The sequence below is a fragment of the Prinia subflava genome, chromosome 21, assembly GCF_021018805.1.
Source record: "Prinia subflava isolate CZ2003 ecotype Zambia chromosome 21, Cam_Psub_1.2, whole genome shotgun sequence".
Lineage (NCBI taxonomy): Eukaryota > Metazoa > Chordata > Aves > Passeriformes > Cisticolidae > Prinia > Prinia subflava.
In genome coordinates, this window is record NC_086267.1 from 102193 (window position 1) to 118835 (window position 16643).

The window sequence follows — 16643 nt, forward strand, 5'->3', positions numbered from 1 at the left end:
GACAGTCAGGTGAGATAAGAGCTAAGCCACCAGCTCCTTGCTCTGAGCTGTGATAGCTGAAGGCTTTGTTTTATCTCAGAAATAAAGGCAGAGAAAGCCAACAGACATTTCCTTGAAATTCATCATGGCCTTCCTTCCTTACTCCCTGCTGTTCATGTGCATTGAAGGTGACGGTGGTGAGCACAGGGTTGGAGGAGGGGCAGCAGCTTCCCTGTGCAAGAAGCACTTTTCAGATTTTACTAAGTAAGTACAGCCAGAGGTTAATTCTTAAAGCAAATAAATCTCCTCCAAAGCAGCAATACCCAGTTGTTTAACACAGATACCCCTCCAGAACCTGGTACATCCCAATGTTGGACTCACTGATCCAGCTAAGGATATTCTGTGATTCTGTATCCCATGATTAACATTAGCAGTTCATCAAATCAGCATGGCACTCCTGCACAGAATGAAACCTGCAGGGTGTGGCTGGTGGTGGCCCTGGTAGTGCTGGGTTAATGGTTGCACTCCATGATCTCAGAGGGCTTTTCCAGCCTTAACAATTCCCTGATTCTGTGATTCCCACAGGCTGTACAGGGGCTGAGCTGGTAACAAGCCTGATGAAATCACTGCTCTGCTCCGAGCCACACTCCAGTTCCCAGAGAGAGCTGGCAAACACAGCCCTCAGTGTTTGGGTTCTGGAGAGGCTTTCCAAGCCTACTGCAAAATTAGAGCTCCACTCCTTGCTCTTGGCTTCCTTTATTTTGTCATCCTTTCTGCATTATCTTTATCTAACTTGAGCCATTCTATGTTTGTTTCTTTTCCTGTGTGCCCACCACCACTTCTTCCCCAAGGACACAATCTCCTGCTGTCAAACCAACCCCCCAAAATCACAAATCTCAGCCAGCAGGGACAAAATGAAGGTTTTGTGCCCTCCTTTATTCCCGTTTTTCCCTCTGCAGTGCTCAACACACCAGGCTAAACAAGCCTGGGGTGTCACTGGGGATGGCCCCCGAACCAAAGGGGCAGAAGATTTGTGGGAAGTTCTCCAGACCAGCCCTCCTGTCCCACCTGAGCACTGGCAGTGTTTCAGCAGGATCTTGGTTCTAATCCTGTTTCCAACAAGTCTCCCTTGCAAAAATTGCTTTAAGTTCGAGACATTGTTAAAAGTCATCTTTTATTCAGGGAAGCTGCAGACATGCAATGCCTTATATGGGGAAAGGAAAGAAGGCAAGAAGAGTATCCTAAAACAAAATCCACCCCAAAACCAGCAATAACCTCCTTCTCTACAGGAGCTGGTCCAAGCTGCTGTGCTGGGACCTGAGGATTTGTCATATTAGTTTTAAACTAAAAGAGTGAGTCCCTTCTCTATTCAGAGAAATAACTTCAGGTTTAAAAGAAGCCCTTGCAGTGTTTGAGTCAGGAAATCCCATTTCCCAGAGGTGCCAACTTCAAGGCAGCAGGGAGAGCCTTAGAGAGGGAGTCTGTCTTTGGAATCTGATCTGGATGTGTTTTGTCCTGGGGTAGCCAAAATATTGGATTTAAGGAATCCTCTTCTACACCCTCACAGTTTTCCTCACAGTCAAATGAAGTAGGAGTTTATGCACCTCTTTTTTCTAACATCTATTCTGGATTTACACTCCAAATTCCAGGGCTGAGCACTGGAGCATTGGAGCATTGGAGCACTGACAGTTCTGGCGAAACTTGGTTGCTGAGTTGAGGGCTCAGCATACTATCTCCATTTCATATATAAGAAATGAAGTAGTAGATCGACAGTTACAAATAGGAGGGGAAAAATTAAAATCTCTGATATGGACTTGCATTACCCTGCATTATGACAGACCTGAGGGGACTCAGCCTGGAGAAAAGGAGTCTCAGGCGGGACCTTTTGCGTCTCCACACCCTGACAGGAGGGGACAGCTGGGGAGGTCAAGCTCTGCTCCCAGGGAACAGAGGCAGGATGAGAGGCCTCAAGTTGTGCCAGGGTGTCCTGGTTTGAGGGGGAAGTGAGTTTTCCAGGAAGTTGTGGTCAAACCAATCAGTGGTCAGGTTTGAATACTGGCACCTGGAGTGACCACTGAGAGGTTGGACACGCCTCTGAGAACACAGGGGGTTAAAAGCAAGGACTCCGGGAAAGGTTCTCTTTTCGTTCCTTGTTGCAGAGGAGCACATCCTCCCCTGCCCAGCTCACAGGGCTGGGTGAGGGAGGAGGGAGGGAAGCCATGTGGCCAAGCTGAGGTGCCCCGGGGGGAGAAGAGAGTGAAAGGGACTGGAGCTGAGCCAGCCCCCATCCAGGATGAAAGGGTGGAGAACTGTGGAGGTGCCTTCCGTCCCAGTACCCCCCCACCCCGAGAGAGAGAGAGACGCTGCTTTGAAATCCAATCCCAGGTGCCCGGCAGCACGGAGAAGGGGGGAGGAAGGAGCCGAAGGAGCTCCGAGTAGCCGTGGGAGTTTCCCAGACTGCTGTGGGAGCTCAGCTGGGCTGGGAGAGAGACTTTTAACCCTTTCTTAGGCAGAAGAAAACTTTTTCCAGACATTGATTCTCTTGGCTGGTGGTTTGAGAGACAGCCTGGGACTGAGATGTCAGAGGAAGATGAAAGGAATCCCATGTGGGCAGAGAGGAAGAGGAGTGGCTTTTTGGGCTGGACTTTTCTCATATAATATTAGCCACAGACTGAATCTGAATCCTCCCGAACACAAAGACTGTATTTGGGTGGATGCAGTTGGCTCGAGCCAAGGACCTTGTTGCAGTGACTGCCAGTGCAGGAGTGGAGCGAACAGAGAAGAGAGGAAGAGAGTGTGGTGGTGCCCTCTGCCTTCAGGGATGAAGATCTCTGTTCCTGAAATCCTCGGCCCCAGGGGAGAAGATGTGGGGGGGACTGCTGTTGCAAAAATGAGAAAATGGTTGTTATTTGGTACTTGGCCAAGTGTCCTTAAAGGAGCCCTATATGCAGCTTTGGTCCATGAACGGTGGTGAGAGCACTGGACATGGAAAGGAGGGTGTCACCCTGGCAGACTTCTCGGGTTGTGCCATGGGTGACATGGGAACATGGGAGGGTGGACCTGTGTTTCCTGTGGGGGGGTCTATGGTGCAAGAGAGACTCCTCTCTCCCTTGCTGAATTGAAGATTAGTTCTTTTTGAGTGATGATGACTTGATTGGGAACCCAGGGTTTTGTCTGAATGTGGAAGGGTGGAAATTGGGGGAGGAGAAGAAATGTTCTGGGAGGTTTTCATTTCTGCTTTCTTGTGTGGTTTGTTTTGTTTTTTTTTTCATTTCTGTTCTTACGTAGTTTAATGAAGTTTTCTTTCTATTTCCAAGTTTTGGGCCTGCTCTGCTCTGTTCCTGATCACAACTCACAGCAGTTGTTAGGAAAAACATATACTCATGGGTGCACTGGCATCGCACCAGCACCAACCTGTGACACAGGGGAGGGTTAGGTTGGACTTCAAGAGAAATTTCTTCATGGAAAGGATGGTCAGGAATAGGAAGAGGCTGCCCAGGGCAGTGGTGAAGTCCCCATCCCTGAAGGCGTCCAAGGAAGGACTGGGCATGACACTCAGTGCTCTGGGCTGCATGACAAGGAGGGGATCAAGCACAGGTTGGACTCAATGATCCTGGAAGGCTTTTCCAACCCCAATAGTTCTGTGATTCTGTGACTACAAATTGCTTTAAGTTCGAGACATTGTTAAAAGTCATCTTTTATTCAGGGAAGCTGCAGACATGCAATGCCTTATATGGGGAAAGGAAAGAAGGCAAGAAGAGTATCCTAAAACAAAATCCACCCCAAAACCAGCAATAACAAAACAAAACAAAACAAAAATCAGAATTATTACTAGTTTTTATTGCCTGTACAGCACATAAACATGGGCAGATCATTTCTTCACAATCTTGCCAGCAATAAATAAAACAACAGGCAATGCTTCCATTTCAGTTTGATTCTAGCACTGCACTTTGGAATTACTTTCTCCCAAAGAGAGTTTTAAGAACCTTGATATCCAACCAGGGAAGAAGTGTTCCTGTGCTCCTCTACACCCATTCCCTAAATCAACAACAATCAGTACAAGGAACAGTCTGATTTCTGGCTGTCAGGGTGTTCCTAAACACCAGGAATTCATCTCGAGTTATTTGATGCGGTTCTGCTACAAACTCAAACGTGTCACCAACAGACAGGTGGAAAGGAAAGGGATCCAACACACTGGGAAGGAGGGAATGAAAAAAGGAATAACCCAGTGATGTTGTGTGTAGGGGAGGCCAAATCACAGGCAGATGTTAATGATTAGATACTACTTATTGGACATTAAAATTTAGATATTAAATATTAGCCATTAAAAAGGCTGCAGAGGATGCTGAGTTTCACCCAGCTTGTTCAAATCCAGGCAAAAGAGTGGGAAAGGAAACACAGGGCATTTCCATGCCAGTGTCACACAACTTCTGCAGCACCCCCACCTCTCAGAGGAGTCACAGCCTCCTTGATGGCAAAACTGCCCTGGTAGTGGCACCTGATCCAGGTGCTGCAAGAGTGTAGGGGTGTCCCCATGAACTTGCAGCTCCACTTTGGCTGGAGTGGGAGATGAAGCCCAGGAATATTGATTGGTGAAAGTACATCATCTTGTCACAGAAATGCACAAACTTCCCAGCTGAACATGTCTTGTGTGGGTTTTTCCACCTTCTCAGAAGCAGCCAGCGCAGGCAGCGTTGGCACAGATCTCACACAGGTCGTCCTCGGCAGCCAGGCCTATCCAGGAGAAAGGAGAGATTCAGTCAGATGCCAGGAGGGCAGAACCACCTGTCAAAGCATTTGGAGACTCCTTTGCATTCCTATTTTATCATTTGAAAGATCCTTGTAGGTAATACTATAAGTAAAATTAGCTCATGCTAAAATCTGGCTGAAGGAATGAAATCAAACCTTAGTTCCTTAGGAAGCAGTGGGAATATGTGGAAGCAAGAGGACAACAGGACATGGCAGCATTTCATCCTAAAGTGTCCCTTGTACTTGACAGTAGATAAATGTAATATAATAACTTTAAAAAGCAAACACTGCAGCAGCATCTCATGGCAGAGGGTCTTTGGACAAGGAAGAATGGCTTAATATAGAGAAGGGTAGATCTATATGAGATATTGGGCGGAAATTCTTCTCTGTGAAGGTGGTGAAGCCCTGGCACAGGGTGCCCAGAGAAGCTGTGGCTGCCCCTGGATCCCTGAAAGTCTCCAAGGCCAGGCTGGATGGGGCTTGGAACACCCTGGATAGTGGAAGGTGTCCCTGCCCGTGGCAGGGGGTGGAAATGAGTTTTGAGGTCCACCCAACCAAACCATTCAGTGATTCCATTGTTCTACTTGGATGAAGTTTTCCGTGGTCACAGTGGTGGAATGTATCAAGGGAACAGCTCAGCTCAGCATTGCAGAAATTTTCCTTAGGGGGTTCATGGAGCCCAACCTTTGCAGGAGAAAGGGCAGTACAAAGGTGGCACAAACCCTCTCAGCTGCCCTAGAAGTGACTCAGAAGTAATTCCGTGGCTTTGCCTCCTGCTATTGGAATGTTTAAGGTTGAAAAGTGTGGTAAAAATGAAAACTACTAAATATGAACAACATACTCAGCCTCCTAAAAATCATGGGTGCATCTTCCCTCTTGCACACAGGCTGGAATTCCTCAGGGAGGTGTTTTTCTTGGCATGGGGAATAGCTGGCCATGGGAACCACCATGTGAGGGTTGATGTGTCTGTTCCCATCCATGAGCTCCTTCAGCTTCTTCACGGACTCCAGGGGGAATTTCAAGTCTCCATCCTGTGCAGAACCAAAAAAAAGAGGTGTCAGGAAATCAGGATTTTGGCAAATCCATTCCATTCCAACTAAGAGGTCTCCCAAAAATATAACAGAGGGAAAAGATGGTGTTGAAAGAAAGCCCAGATAAAACCTGTGCTGAATGAAGGCAGTGGACAGAGGGAGAATTTGGGCCTAGCTCATCTCCATGAGACAGACCCATAAAATCTGGGATAGGAAGCTCCAGGCTGGGAGTCTTCAGCCTAGAAAAGAGATGACTGAGCAATATCACAGAATCTGGAATGGGTTGGGTTGGAAGGGATCATAAAGCTCTTCTCCTTCCACTCTTTGCCACGAGCAGGGACACCTTCCATTAGACCAGGTTGCTCCAAGCTCCATCCAACACTTCCAGGGATATGTGGTAGAGATCTACAAAATCATGACTTGAATGGGGGTAAATGGAATTTTTTTTCGTTCACCCTTTCCCCTAATACAGCAGTGGAAGTCAAGTGTTGGCTATGACCTGGCAGGGTGTGACCACACAAAAGCAGCTCTTCTTTCACACAACACATTGAGGGCTTCATCCCAAGACATTGTGGAAAGCTTCCATTAATTTAAAATCACAGAATCTCTTGAGTTGGAAGGTAACCACAGGTATCATTGATTCCAGCTCCTGGCCCTGCACAGATGCCCAAAAATCTCACCCTGTGCCAGTTTAAAACTTACCCAAACAATTCATGAAAAACAAGCTTTTTGACACTTCTGACTCAAAGCTCACACCAGAAACTTAAGAAAGCTGGGACAGGACTCTGAGAAATACTACTCTGTGTTTTAGTTGCATCTCCCTGTGCATTGGTTAAGGGTCATTCCCTCAGTTTCAAGAGATTTCCCCTTTTTGAGGTCATAAATTTGAGTTGCAGGTGTTGCAGCTGTTTAACCAAATGCACGACATTTGAACCCATCTGCAGACAATCAGAGTTTGGCCTAGAAGACAAATAAGCATTTTAAACTGATATTTATCTGCTGTTTTAATATGGTTTCGTGGCCAACATGTAATCAGTAAGGTGATGTGGGAGGTTCAACCCAATGGCAGGGTTTGGAATGAGATGAACTTTAATGTCCCTTCCAACCCAAACCATCCTGGGATTCTGGGATCAAGTAACAGCTCCTCATCCAAAGAAATAAAAGTCAGTGACTAGGATACAGCACAAGACCAAATACTAACATTTGTTTCACATCCCCATGAGTCCAATGGGGAATGGTGTGAGATAAATGGGGAGGGGATTTGATTCTGACTGGGGGTTTGGAGGGTTTTTTACAGAAACACATTATTTGGTGTTAAAGGTTTAAAAAACCCAATCAGATAGACTTTGGATATGAATTTGCTTAACTAAGTCAAATTCCTTTCTCTTGCAATCAGTTTATGATCTTACTTAGGTTAATTTATCAGTGGAATTCAATGATCTTAGAGATCTTTTCTGACCTTAATGATCCATAAAGGTTAATCAGGCACTGGCAGCAGCTGCCCATGGGAGTGGAGTCACGAGCCCTGGAAGTGTTCCAAAAACATTTGGATGTTTTGGCATGACACCTAGGGCCATGGTCGATCTCTCTGTGCTGGAGGAACAGTTGGATTTAATGACCTTAAAGGGCTTTTCCAACCTAAACAACTTTCTGATTCTGTGATCAGTCTTGGCTGCCTATGAAAAATTCACTTTTCCTATAAATACAGCTCTAGATCCAGCTGTTGGTCACACAACTGAGAAGAAAACCCCATAGAACTAAAAAAAGAGTGGATTTCCAGAGGCACAATTTCAGAGAAACCAGAAACTGGGAACAAACCCTGAGATCTGCAGATCCCGGGGACAAAAAAGAGCAAAGGAACAGCAAAATAGAAACAAAACCTCGCCACCTCAAGTAAGAAAGATGTATCAGAGAGAGCTAAATTTGACATACTATGGGACAAGGAAGGGATGTCTCGGGAACAGTTTCAGGGAAGAAGAGTGGAAGCCAACTTTGAGCTGGAATTCTTTTCTCATTAATCATTAAATCTGTGTTTTCCCCACTGTACTTGCAGTGAACTCTGAGTGCATTGCACTCCTTCCACTTGAGGTCTTTGAGGTCTGACTGATTCTTTGATTCTTCACTGCACAAACTCCAGAGATGCACTTCTTACTCTTTTATGCAACCTAGAAGCAGCCATTCTCATTTATTTTTATTTTTTATGGCTATAAGTGGAAAAATGGAATGCTTTTCACTGTGTAGGAAGCTGTTTGCTCCTCTGGAGACTGTAAATGTTGAAGAATGGTTTGAGAGAAAGGAATGGCTTAAACCTGCTACCTCTGGATATCTCTGTCATCCAAAGGACAAAAAAGAAGGTAGTCCAGAACACAAAAATACCTTGTCCCTGGAAAACTGCTGCGCACATATAGAGAGAGTCAATAATTGTTTAACAAGTATTTTCTCTGGCCCCCAGAGGAAGTTGTTTGTATTGCAGACTGAAATCTCCCACACTGTCTCTCAGGACGAATGCAGAGACCTCTGAAGCTTTCCCAAAGACAGACCAGGGCCCTGAAGTACCTTCTTAACCTCTTCCATGTTGCATTATATATCAGCCATAGGTGCTGTGTACTTGTAAAATTTCATAGAGGCTACTCTAATCACTTCTCTGCCTATTAATATTTAATTAGATCCAGCTAAGCTCCTTTGCCCTTTTTTTTTACAGACTTCGTCCCATAAACTCACAGATCATTTCTACAAAGAACTTCCTGCCTAGAACCAGGTAACACAGGACAGTTTCTCCTTTGTCACCCCTCATTTGCATCACTCTCCAAAGTCAGCACCTTCACCACACGTGGCTTTAGGTCTAGGAGAACCAGACATGAAACACCTCAGTCCCTAAAGGATTTCAGAGCAGAGATATGGCTTGGAGAAGATCAATAAACAGCAGCAGCATTTAGTGATACCAGAAGTGTTTTACAGAACACGCAGAGCACAGGGAGATGCAGGTGGAAATCAAGGCAGAGAAAAGCAAAAATTCAGGTCTATTAATTTAGTTCAAGATTCCTGTTACAGCCAGAAGTTTAAAAAATAACAGCGCTTTGTCAAATTTGTGATACCAACAAATGAAAGATGAAAAACTCACCTGAACATAGACTGCCTGGGAGACATGCACCAGGACAAGGACTGCCAGGACTGTCCAGGAAAGAAAGCTTTTCATAGTGCCTGCAAAACCAAGCCTCTCCTGAGCTGGACAGATTTTATTTCCTCTGCCTTTGGCCTTTCTCTGCCTTTTTTGTGTCTCTCAGATTTTCTGTCTTCTCTTGAGCTCTCAGAATGTCCAGCAGTCAGAGATTTATAAAGACTTCACATAGCATGAGGTTGGTAATCCATTAATCCAAATATTTTATTGACATATCATAAACCCTGAGGGGACCCTCAGTTATCTGCTCAGTAGCCCAGCTGATCAGTCACACCCAGGCAGATCCTGGGATTTATGAGTTGCTCCCACTTTGAGACACTGGCTGTGACACGGGTGGGCAAAATATTCCAAACTGCTATAAATAAATGGTGGAGATTGAGCTCAGGCAACACCTGAAAGTCACCATAATTGTGAACATTTTCTGCAGAGCTGGGGAATGAAAAAACAAGTTTGAAAGAAGATAGAAAATAACTAATCCAGTCAGTTACTTGCTGTGGGAGTTCCAGGAACTAAGAGTGTAATTAGAGAATCATGGAATTATTGAAGTTGGAGAAGCCCTCTAAGATCATTGAGTCCAACTATCAACTCAGGACCTGGTGGTAGGTTGTTCACTACTAATGCTGTCCCCAAATGCCACATCCATAGATTTTTTTTAATATTTCCAGGGATGGTGATTCCACCACTGGTCTTGGCAGCCCCTTTCAGTGCCTGGCGCCCCTTTCCACAGAGAGATTTTTTCCAACATCCAACCTAAAGCTCCTCTGGCACAACTTGAGCCCATTTCCCCTGGTCCTGTCCCTTGTGACCTCACTCCTGTCAGCGTTTTGGAGAGAGCTAAGGACCAATGCAGAGAACCCCTGGCTGATGCCTGCACGTGCCCAGCTATAAAATGCCATCTCTGCTCTTTGGAGCCCCTAATTGAAACACATGGGTTAAAAGGCACAGGGGGTGTCATTAAGAGCACAGGCTGCCAGGAATCAAATCCATTTCTCCACGACTTCCATGCTCGTATGGAAACACAGGAAAGCTACATGGATGGAGAACGACCAACATGCCTCAGGTAGGTTCTGACATCAAGCTCATGTCCTCAAATCTGTAAATGATTTCTGGAATTTTGTGGGTTTGGATTAACACAGACATGAGGAGAACAATGTTACTGATCCCAGCAGAACAGGAGAGGGCAACAATCACCCACTGAGAACCTTCTTCAAATCTCAGCAGTGTTTTATACCCCAAAGGCTCCAGTTCTTGCTGTAACAGTGAAAATCCTCTTTCTACTTGGAGTAAAATTCCAGAATCCAAAGCAGCCAAGCCCCCAGTCAGGGGGCTTGAAGGGAGGGAATGGGACTTTTCTGATTTAGCATAACCCAAAAATTACTCTGGAGTTGAAGCTGAGCTGACAATGCAGAGAGTGAGCTGACAGACTTTGCTTCTCTCCTCTCCACCAGCCTCAACCACAAAATTTGAACCCTTGGAAGGATCTTTATTCCAACAAAACAAGTCTATATCCTCTTCTGTCACAATTTCTCTGTTTTCTGCTGCCCTGGCCAGCAGCCAACAGCATTTGCAACCCTACAGCACCTCAAGCCTCTGCCTTTAATTACTTTAATGGGGTCAAGGGTGGAACAGCAAACGGCAGAGCAGAAATCTCCTCTGAGAACTTTTCCTTGGGAATTTTTACAACCATTTTCTTTTCCAAAACCTGGTTTATCCTCAGTCCTTTAAGCCCTGCCTACAGCTTGTTGGAAACTAAACAACATATTAAGAAGCATTGAGGTAACCAGAGAACTGTTAAGATTGAAACTAAACAAGATTATCAAGTCCAACCTTGGAGAGAACCCAAAGAGATGGACAGGCAGTTTTGGAGAGGTGTCACAAGAACACTGAACCAACAGACCCAGACAGATTTGTAGTAAATGGTTCTATGTCCAGTGAGGCGTGGTGTACTCAGAGCCCTGCCTTGGACCAGTGCTCCTTGATACCTTATCAAGGACACAGTGAGGTGGAGCACACCCTCAGCCTGTTGGCAGGTGACAGGAAGCTGAGCAGGACTGGTGACGCACCCAAAGGAGGGGCCATCCTGGAGGACCTGGGGCCAAGCTTGAGAAGTGGGTCCATGGGAATCTCACGAGGTGCTGCACATGAGTTGGGAAAACCCCCAGTCTCAATGCAGGCTGGGAATGGAGGGCTTGATAGCAAGACTTGGGGTAGAAGAAGGACAAGAGAGGGACAAGCTCACTTCTGGACTGACACTGAGGTTGCCACAACCCATGTTCAGGACCTTCAGCTGCCTTGATCCTCCTGAGGTTCCCATGGGCCTACTTCTGGAGCTTGTCCAGGTTGCCCTGAATTGCATCCTGTCTCCCAGGTGTGTCACCTGCACTGCTCAGCTCAGGGTCATGGGTCAACACGCTGAGGGTGCCCTTGACCCCACTCCATCATTGATGGAGACATTAAAAAGCACTGGTCCCTTTGTCTCTGAGCTCCATCTGAGCCCTTCACCACCACCCTGTATGGAGCTATCCAACCAACTCCTAATCCCCTGAGCAATCCATCCATGAAATTTGAATTATTCCAACTTAGAGAGAAGGGTGTTGTGGCTTTGCTGTGTCCCTTTGCCCCTCAGTGTCATGGTGCAGGTCCATGTGAGGCCACTTACCCCACACCACATCCATGTCCCAGTTCCACTTCTCTCTGGGGTCATGGAGCTCCATCTGCTTCACCAAGCTCAGGGGGGCCAGGAATTGTTTGGTTGGAGGTATAGGTAGGAGGGCAGAGACCTGCTCATGAGGTTTGCTCCTGGAGGTTCTGCAGTCTCTGAGACACCTCTGCCCTGTAGACCCAGCCCCACCAGCCCAAGACTTGGAAGAGGCCAGGACCAACACCAGAGAAACCCAGCGGTGTCCACACGTGCATCTTCCTGCCTGTGGCCGTCCTGGGGCTGGAAGGTGGGCCTGGTTGTCCCAATCCCAGGCTCATTCCCTGCTGTGCAGAGCCAGTTCCCTCACTGATGTGAGAGGCCTCTATACTGTCATTCCAGTTTGTGCACAGCAGGACCTGGGTGGTTCCCGCACACTTTTTCTCCCCACTCAGCGAATCTTTGCGTTATTTGTACATTTTAGCAAACAAAGGCCTCAATATTCATCAGCTGCATGTTACGGAGTTCTCTTATTAATATTCTATCTTCTATTGGTTAAATGATTATCTCCCTTCTCACACTAATTAGTCCACGGGCTCAGTCTTCTCCATATTTGGAGTTGGTGGGATTCTGGGGTCAGTGGCCATGAGTCAGTTGTCATGATCCTCCCCCCAGAAAACACATTTCATAGAGTGAACACCTCAGACTGATGAGCTGGCCCTGTTTGTCCCTCCTTAGGCCCAGCCTCAACAGCTCTGAAGGCTGTGCAGCCCTCAGAGAGACCTGAACAGGTTGGGGAGATGGGCATGAAGAACCTTCTCAAGTTCAACAAGGGAAATGCAGGTATTGCATCTATGGAGGAACAATCCCAAGCACAAGCACAAGCTGAAGGAGCAGCTTTGCAGAGAAGGACCTGGGGGTCCAGGAGACAATGAGCTGTTCTTGAGCCAGCAGAGTGTCCTGGGAGCCAAGGAGACTAATGGGATCCAGGGGGTATCAGGAAGAGTATTACCAGCAGGTCAGGGAGTGCTCCTGCCACTCTGGTCAGCCCTGGGAAGCACACCTGGAGTGGTGTGTCCAGCTCTGGATTCCTCAGGACAGGAGGGACATGGAGCTCCTGGAGAGGGGTCAGTGAAGGCTGCCGAGATGATGAAGGGCCTGGAGTATCTCCCCTCTGAGGAAAGGCTGAGGGACCTGAGGCTGTTCAGCCTCGAGAGGAGACACAGCTGAGAGGGGCCCTCATCCCTGTCTGTCCCTGTCTGAAGGGAGGGCTCAGAGCTGGATCCAGGCTCTGCTCCAGGAGGCCCAGTGATGGGACAAGGGGAATGGGCAGGAACTGATGCCCAGGAAGTTCCAGCTGAACATGAGGTAGAACTTTGCTGTGCAGTAATCAAGCCTGGAACAGGTGGAGTCTACCTCACCAGGGATGTTTCAGGCCACACAGACACAATCCTGTACCATGTGCTCTGGGATGGAGCTGCTAGAGCAGGAAGGTAGGACCAGATGAGCCACTTAGGTCCCTTCCAACCTCACCTGTCCTAGGATTCTGTGACTGGAGTCATCCATGTCCACCAGTCCCATCTGGATCACCAAACACTGTGCTCCTGATCAGGGGCTCAATCCCTGGTGTAGAGCATCAATTCACACATCAAGGTGATGGATTTCTAGGTCTTTATTGCTTTTTGTGTGGTCCCATTTGGCTGCCCCCTTGTCCCAGTTCTGCTGTTCTCTCTTCATGGACTTCCAGCTGCTTCACCAAGTTCAGGTAGATCCAGGAGCTGCTCAGGGTTGAAGAGGTACAGGGAGGAGGGCAGAGACCTTCTGCTCACAGGTCTGCTCCTGGAGGTTCTTTAGTCTCAGACATCCCAGTCCTGCAGACCCAGCCCCCTCAGCCCAAGACCTGGGAGAGGCCAGGCCAGACAGCAGGGGAACCCACCTGTGTCCCTACCTGCTCCATCTTGCCTGAGGCTGTCACCTGGGGCTGGAATGCAGGTCTGGTTCAGGGACAGCTCCAGGACCCCCCACACAGCAGCACAGACAGTGTTTCCTGGCAGCTGCTGCCAGGCACGGGAGGAATGTGCTGCCACACGAAAATGCATCCAGTGCTTAGAAATACTTACTGAGGGAGCTGTAGTCAGACCATTCCCATAACTTGTTGATCTGCAAGGCCTTCATGCACTTCTCCCGAGCAGTTTTGTATGATCGCAGGACTTGTTTTGCTCGTGGGGTCCTGCAAGGCAAAGACATATTACCCTCTCACTCCCTGGCTAGAATCCTGCCTGGCCCAGCTCCTGCTGCTCTTGCGTCCACGTTCCTTTTGGCCCCACCACCCCCTTCAGCATGGGCCCCATACCCCAGGGTATGCCCATGTCGGGGGATGTCCAAGGGACCATATCCAGCCCAGGGCTCAGGGCTCCTCTTCCTTGATCCCAAAGGGGTCCCTCCCACCTGCTCAACCCCCCCGGCCCTGACAGGTGCTGTCACACTCTTACCTTGGCCGTGGTCTTCCTCCACAAGGGGATGGTGTCTTCTCCTCCTCCTTTGTCTCTGGGGACAAAGCAGCAGCCACTCCTGCCACAGCAGCCACTCTCTCCTTCCTTAGACTTTCAAATCCTCCAGAAGAGAAGGCAGCAACCTTCTCCAGACCCCTCTGCTCTACCAGGGGTGGAAGCTGTTACATGAAGCAAAGGGAAGGCAACTCAGACATTTTGACAACAATAAGGGTCCCATTCTGCAGCCAATGACCCAAGGGAAAGTTTGGATCCCTCCTCTCTCCCCCAGAGTTCTTGGCAGTGATCCTTTGCTTCCTGAAGAAGTCTAGACACTGTAGAGGTTCAGCTCAGAGAAAGATTTCTGGCAACACAGTACAGAACAATGAAGTCGTTCCCAGGACTGAATGGAGGATCCAAAAGACATCCCAGAATGGACACATCCAAAGGGATCCTTTTAACAGCTTCCCTGCAGTGATGGAGGACATGATCCTACATCTATGTCACATACTTGGACATGTTTTTCCTGCCTGGTGGGAGCTGCTAGCCCAACTTTGGGTGCTTCCATCCCCTTGGTGGCTTTGCCCTTCTTCACAGAGTTCTCAATTGGAGATAGCAAACTGCAAAGACAGCACACAAGCATTTTGTCTGAGAACAGTGAGAGCATCTTCTCCAGTGTGTTTTCCAGGCCGCTCCAGAACACTGCTGCCCACTTCTCATGCCACAGGAAGGGCCAAGGCCTTAGGCTTGTGCCCATAGCTGCTCTCCAGGAGTACAGGCAGCGTGGCCAAAGGTGACAGCTCCTCACACCTGTCCAGGAGCACAGAATTACCTAAAGCCAGCTCTCCCAGACTCTCACCTCCCTCTCCGCACTCCACCATCAGCCTTTTTCTTTTCTCTTCCCATCATTTTCTCATCATATATCCGACTTGGAGAAAGACGTGGACGAAGAAGTAGGCATTGGCTGGGAAAATTCCCTGAAGAAGAAAAAGAGAAAGCTCCTCTCAGCTGCATCTTCCGGAACACTGTCCCAGCACAGTCCCCTTCTCTGAGGGCTGTGCTCTTCATGGTCCTGTCCCATTGCTTTCTTGGGTCCCTCTTCAGAAAAAGAGGGACCTGCTGGGACAGTTTTCTGGCAGGAGACAGAATTTCCCTTGGCATGGAGGACATCAGTTCCTAGGAGGGAACATACCTGGAGTTGTTTGGCACTTGGTGTTGGTTTTGCTTGTGGTTTCAGTGCCTTGTAGAGAAGCACTTATAGGACGTGGCTGGGACTTCCCATCTGCCTGCACAAAGCTGCAAAGAAGGTGGTGATGCCAGTTTGAATAAAGGAGCAGAGCTCATGGCAGCCTCTGGGAAGAAGCTGTTCCCAGGCATCCAGTTTTCCAACCGAAACATAACACTGGAGTACAGGCAGAAGAGTCTCCCTCCAAAGGGTTCCTCTCAGCCAGATCTGGGATCCCACTTGTCAGAGATGCATTCCAGGGAAAACAAACCAGCAGTGACTGAGAACATCCCAGGCTCTGAGGCCTGTTGGTTCTCAGTCTTTCACAAATGAAAAGGAAGGAGCTGGTGAAGTTGTCTGCTCCAAGGATCTCAACTCCGCCTCCAGGGTCATTCCCACAGAGGTGGGAAGATAAAGCAGGGAATCCCCTCTTCCCAGGGAATCCACTTCCCCAAAGAAGAAGGTGGGAAGACACTACACAAAGAAGCTAGAATGACCATGGACTTTGGACAGTTTCAATTCCACCTCCAAAATTAAATACATCCAAGGATTCCTCCCACACAGGAGAAGCCAGGACCAAAATGTGTTGCTGGTTATTCACCCCGCCATGTACAGAAACTGTGTGTGATAGATAAGGACAGGCGACCGGAAGATCTCGCAATGTCACGGAAAGATAAGGACCCTCCCCCCGTCTCTCCGGTGGTGACCCGTCCTAACCCCATTGGCTTCCCACCAACCACTAACCTTTGAACCCTCCGCCCCCCCTCTGACGTAGTAAAGACCCCTTAGGCTATTTAACCCCATGTGCTGACCCAATAAACCGCCATTTGCCGTCCACCACATTGGTGTCTGCGTGTCTGTGGCCCGAGTGGCTCGGGGAAAGGTCGAGCCGCCGTGCTGGCTTTCTGAAACCAGGTCGCCTGCCCTTCTATCAAAAGGTGACAAGAAACAATTGCACTCACTGCGGCAACACAAAGACACCTCCAGGAGGAATCTGGGGAAAGTCCTTTTCCATGTGGGTTATGATTAATGGCTGCAGATGTGGTGACTTCAACAGGGACAGAGACATGGCAGGATCCACAGGGAATTTACAAGGCACTGCTGTTCACAAGGCACTTACTCTCTCTTACACTCCCAGCCCCAGCTGCCCGTCCTCAGCCCCCAGCCCCAGCTCTCTCTCCACCACCCTGTGCTCCTACATCGTCCCAAATCCATGGACATCTCCACCATCTTGCTATTTTGGGACAACAAGGCCACGCCAGCAGCATCTCCACAGGAGCCAAAGCCCAGGGCTAATTCCCCGGGAGCAGGAAGGCAGCCTCACCTACCAGGACCATGGAAAGCTGGCCAAGGT

The 16643-nt window shown here is 48.3% G+C and overlaps 1 protein-coding gene across 1 annotated transcript; it reads right to left on the bottom strand.

The window, feature by feature from the left end:
* Positions 1 to 2111: 2111 nt before the first annotated feature.
* Positions 2112 to 9182, bottom strand: LOC134560820 (guanylin-like). The gene is made up of 3 exons (XM_063417194.1): positions 8881 to 9182; positions 5570 to 5759; positions 2112 to 4713 (listed from the first exon to the last, which is right to left on the bottom strand). Exons 1-3 carry the CDS (start codon positions 8953 to 8955, stop codon positions 4649 to 4651), a joined length of 330 nt encoding a protein of 109 aa, XP_063273264.1. The 5' UTR covers positions 8956 to 9182; the 3' UTR covers positions 2112 to 4648.
* Positions 9183 to 16643: the final 7461 nt, after the last annotated feature.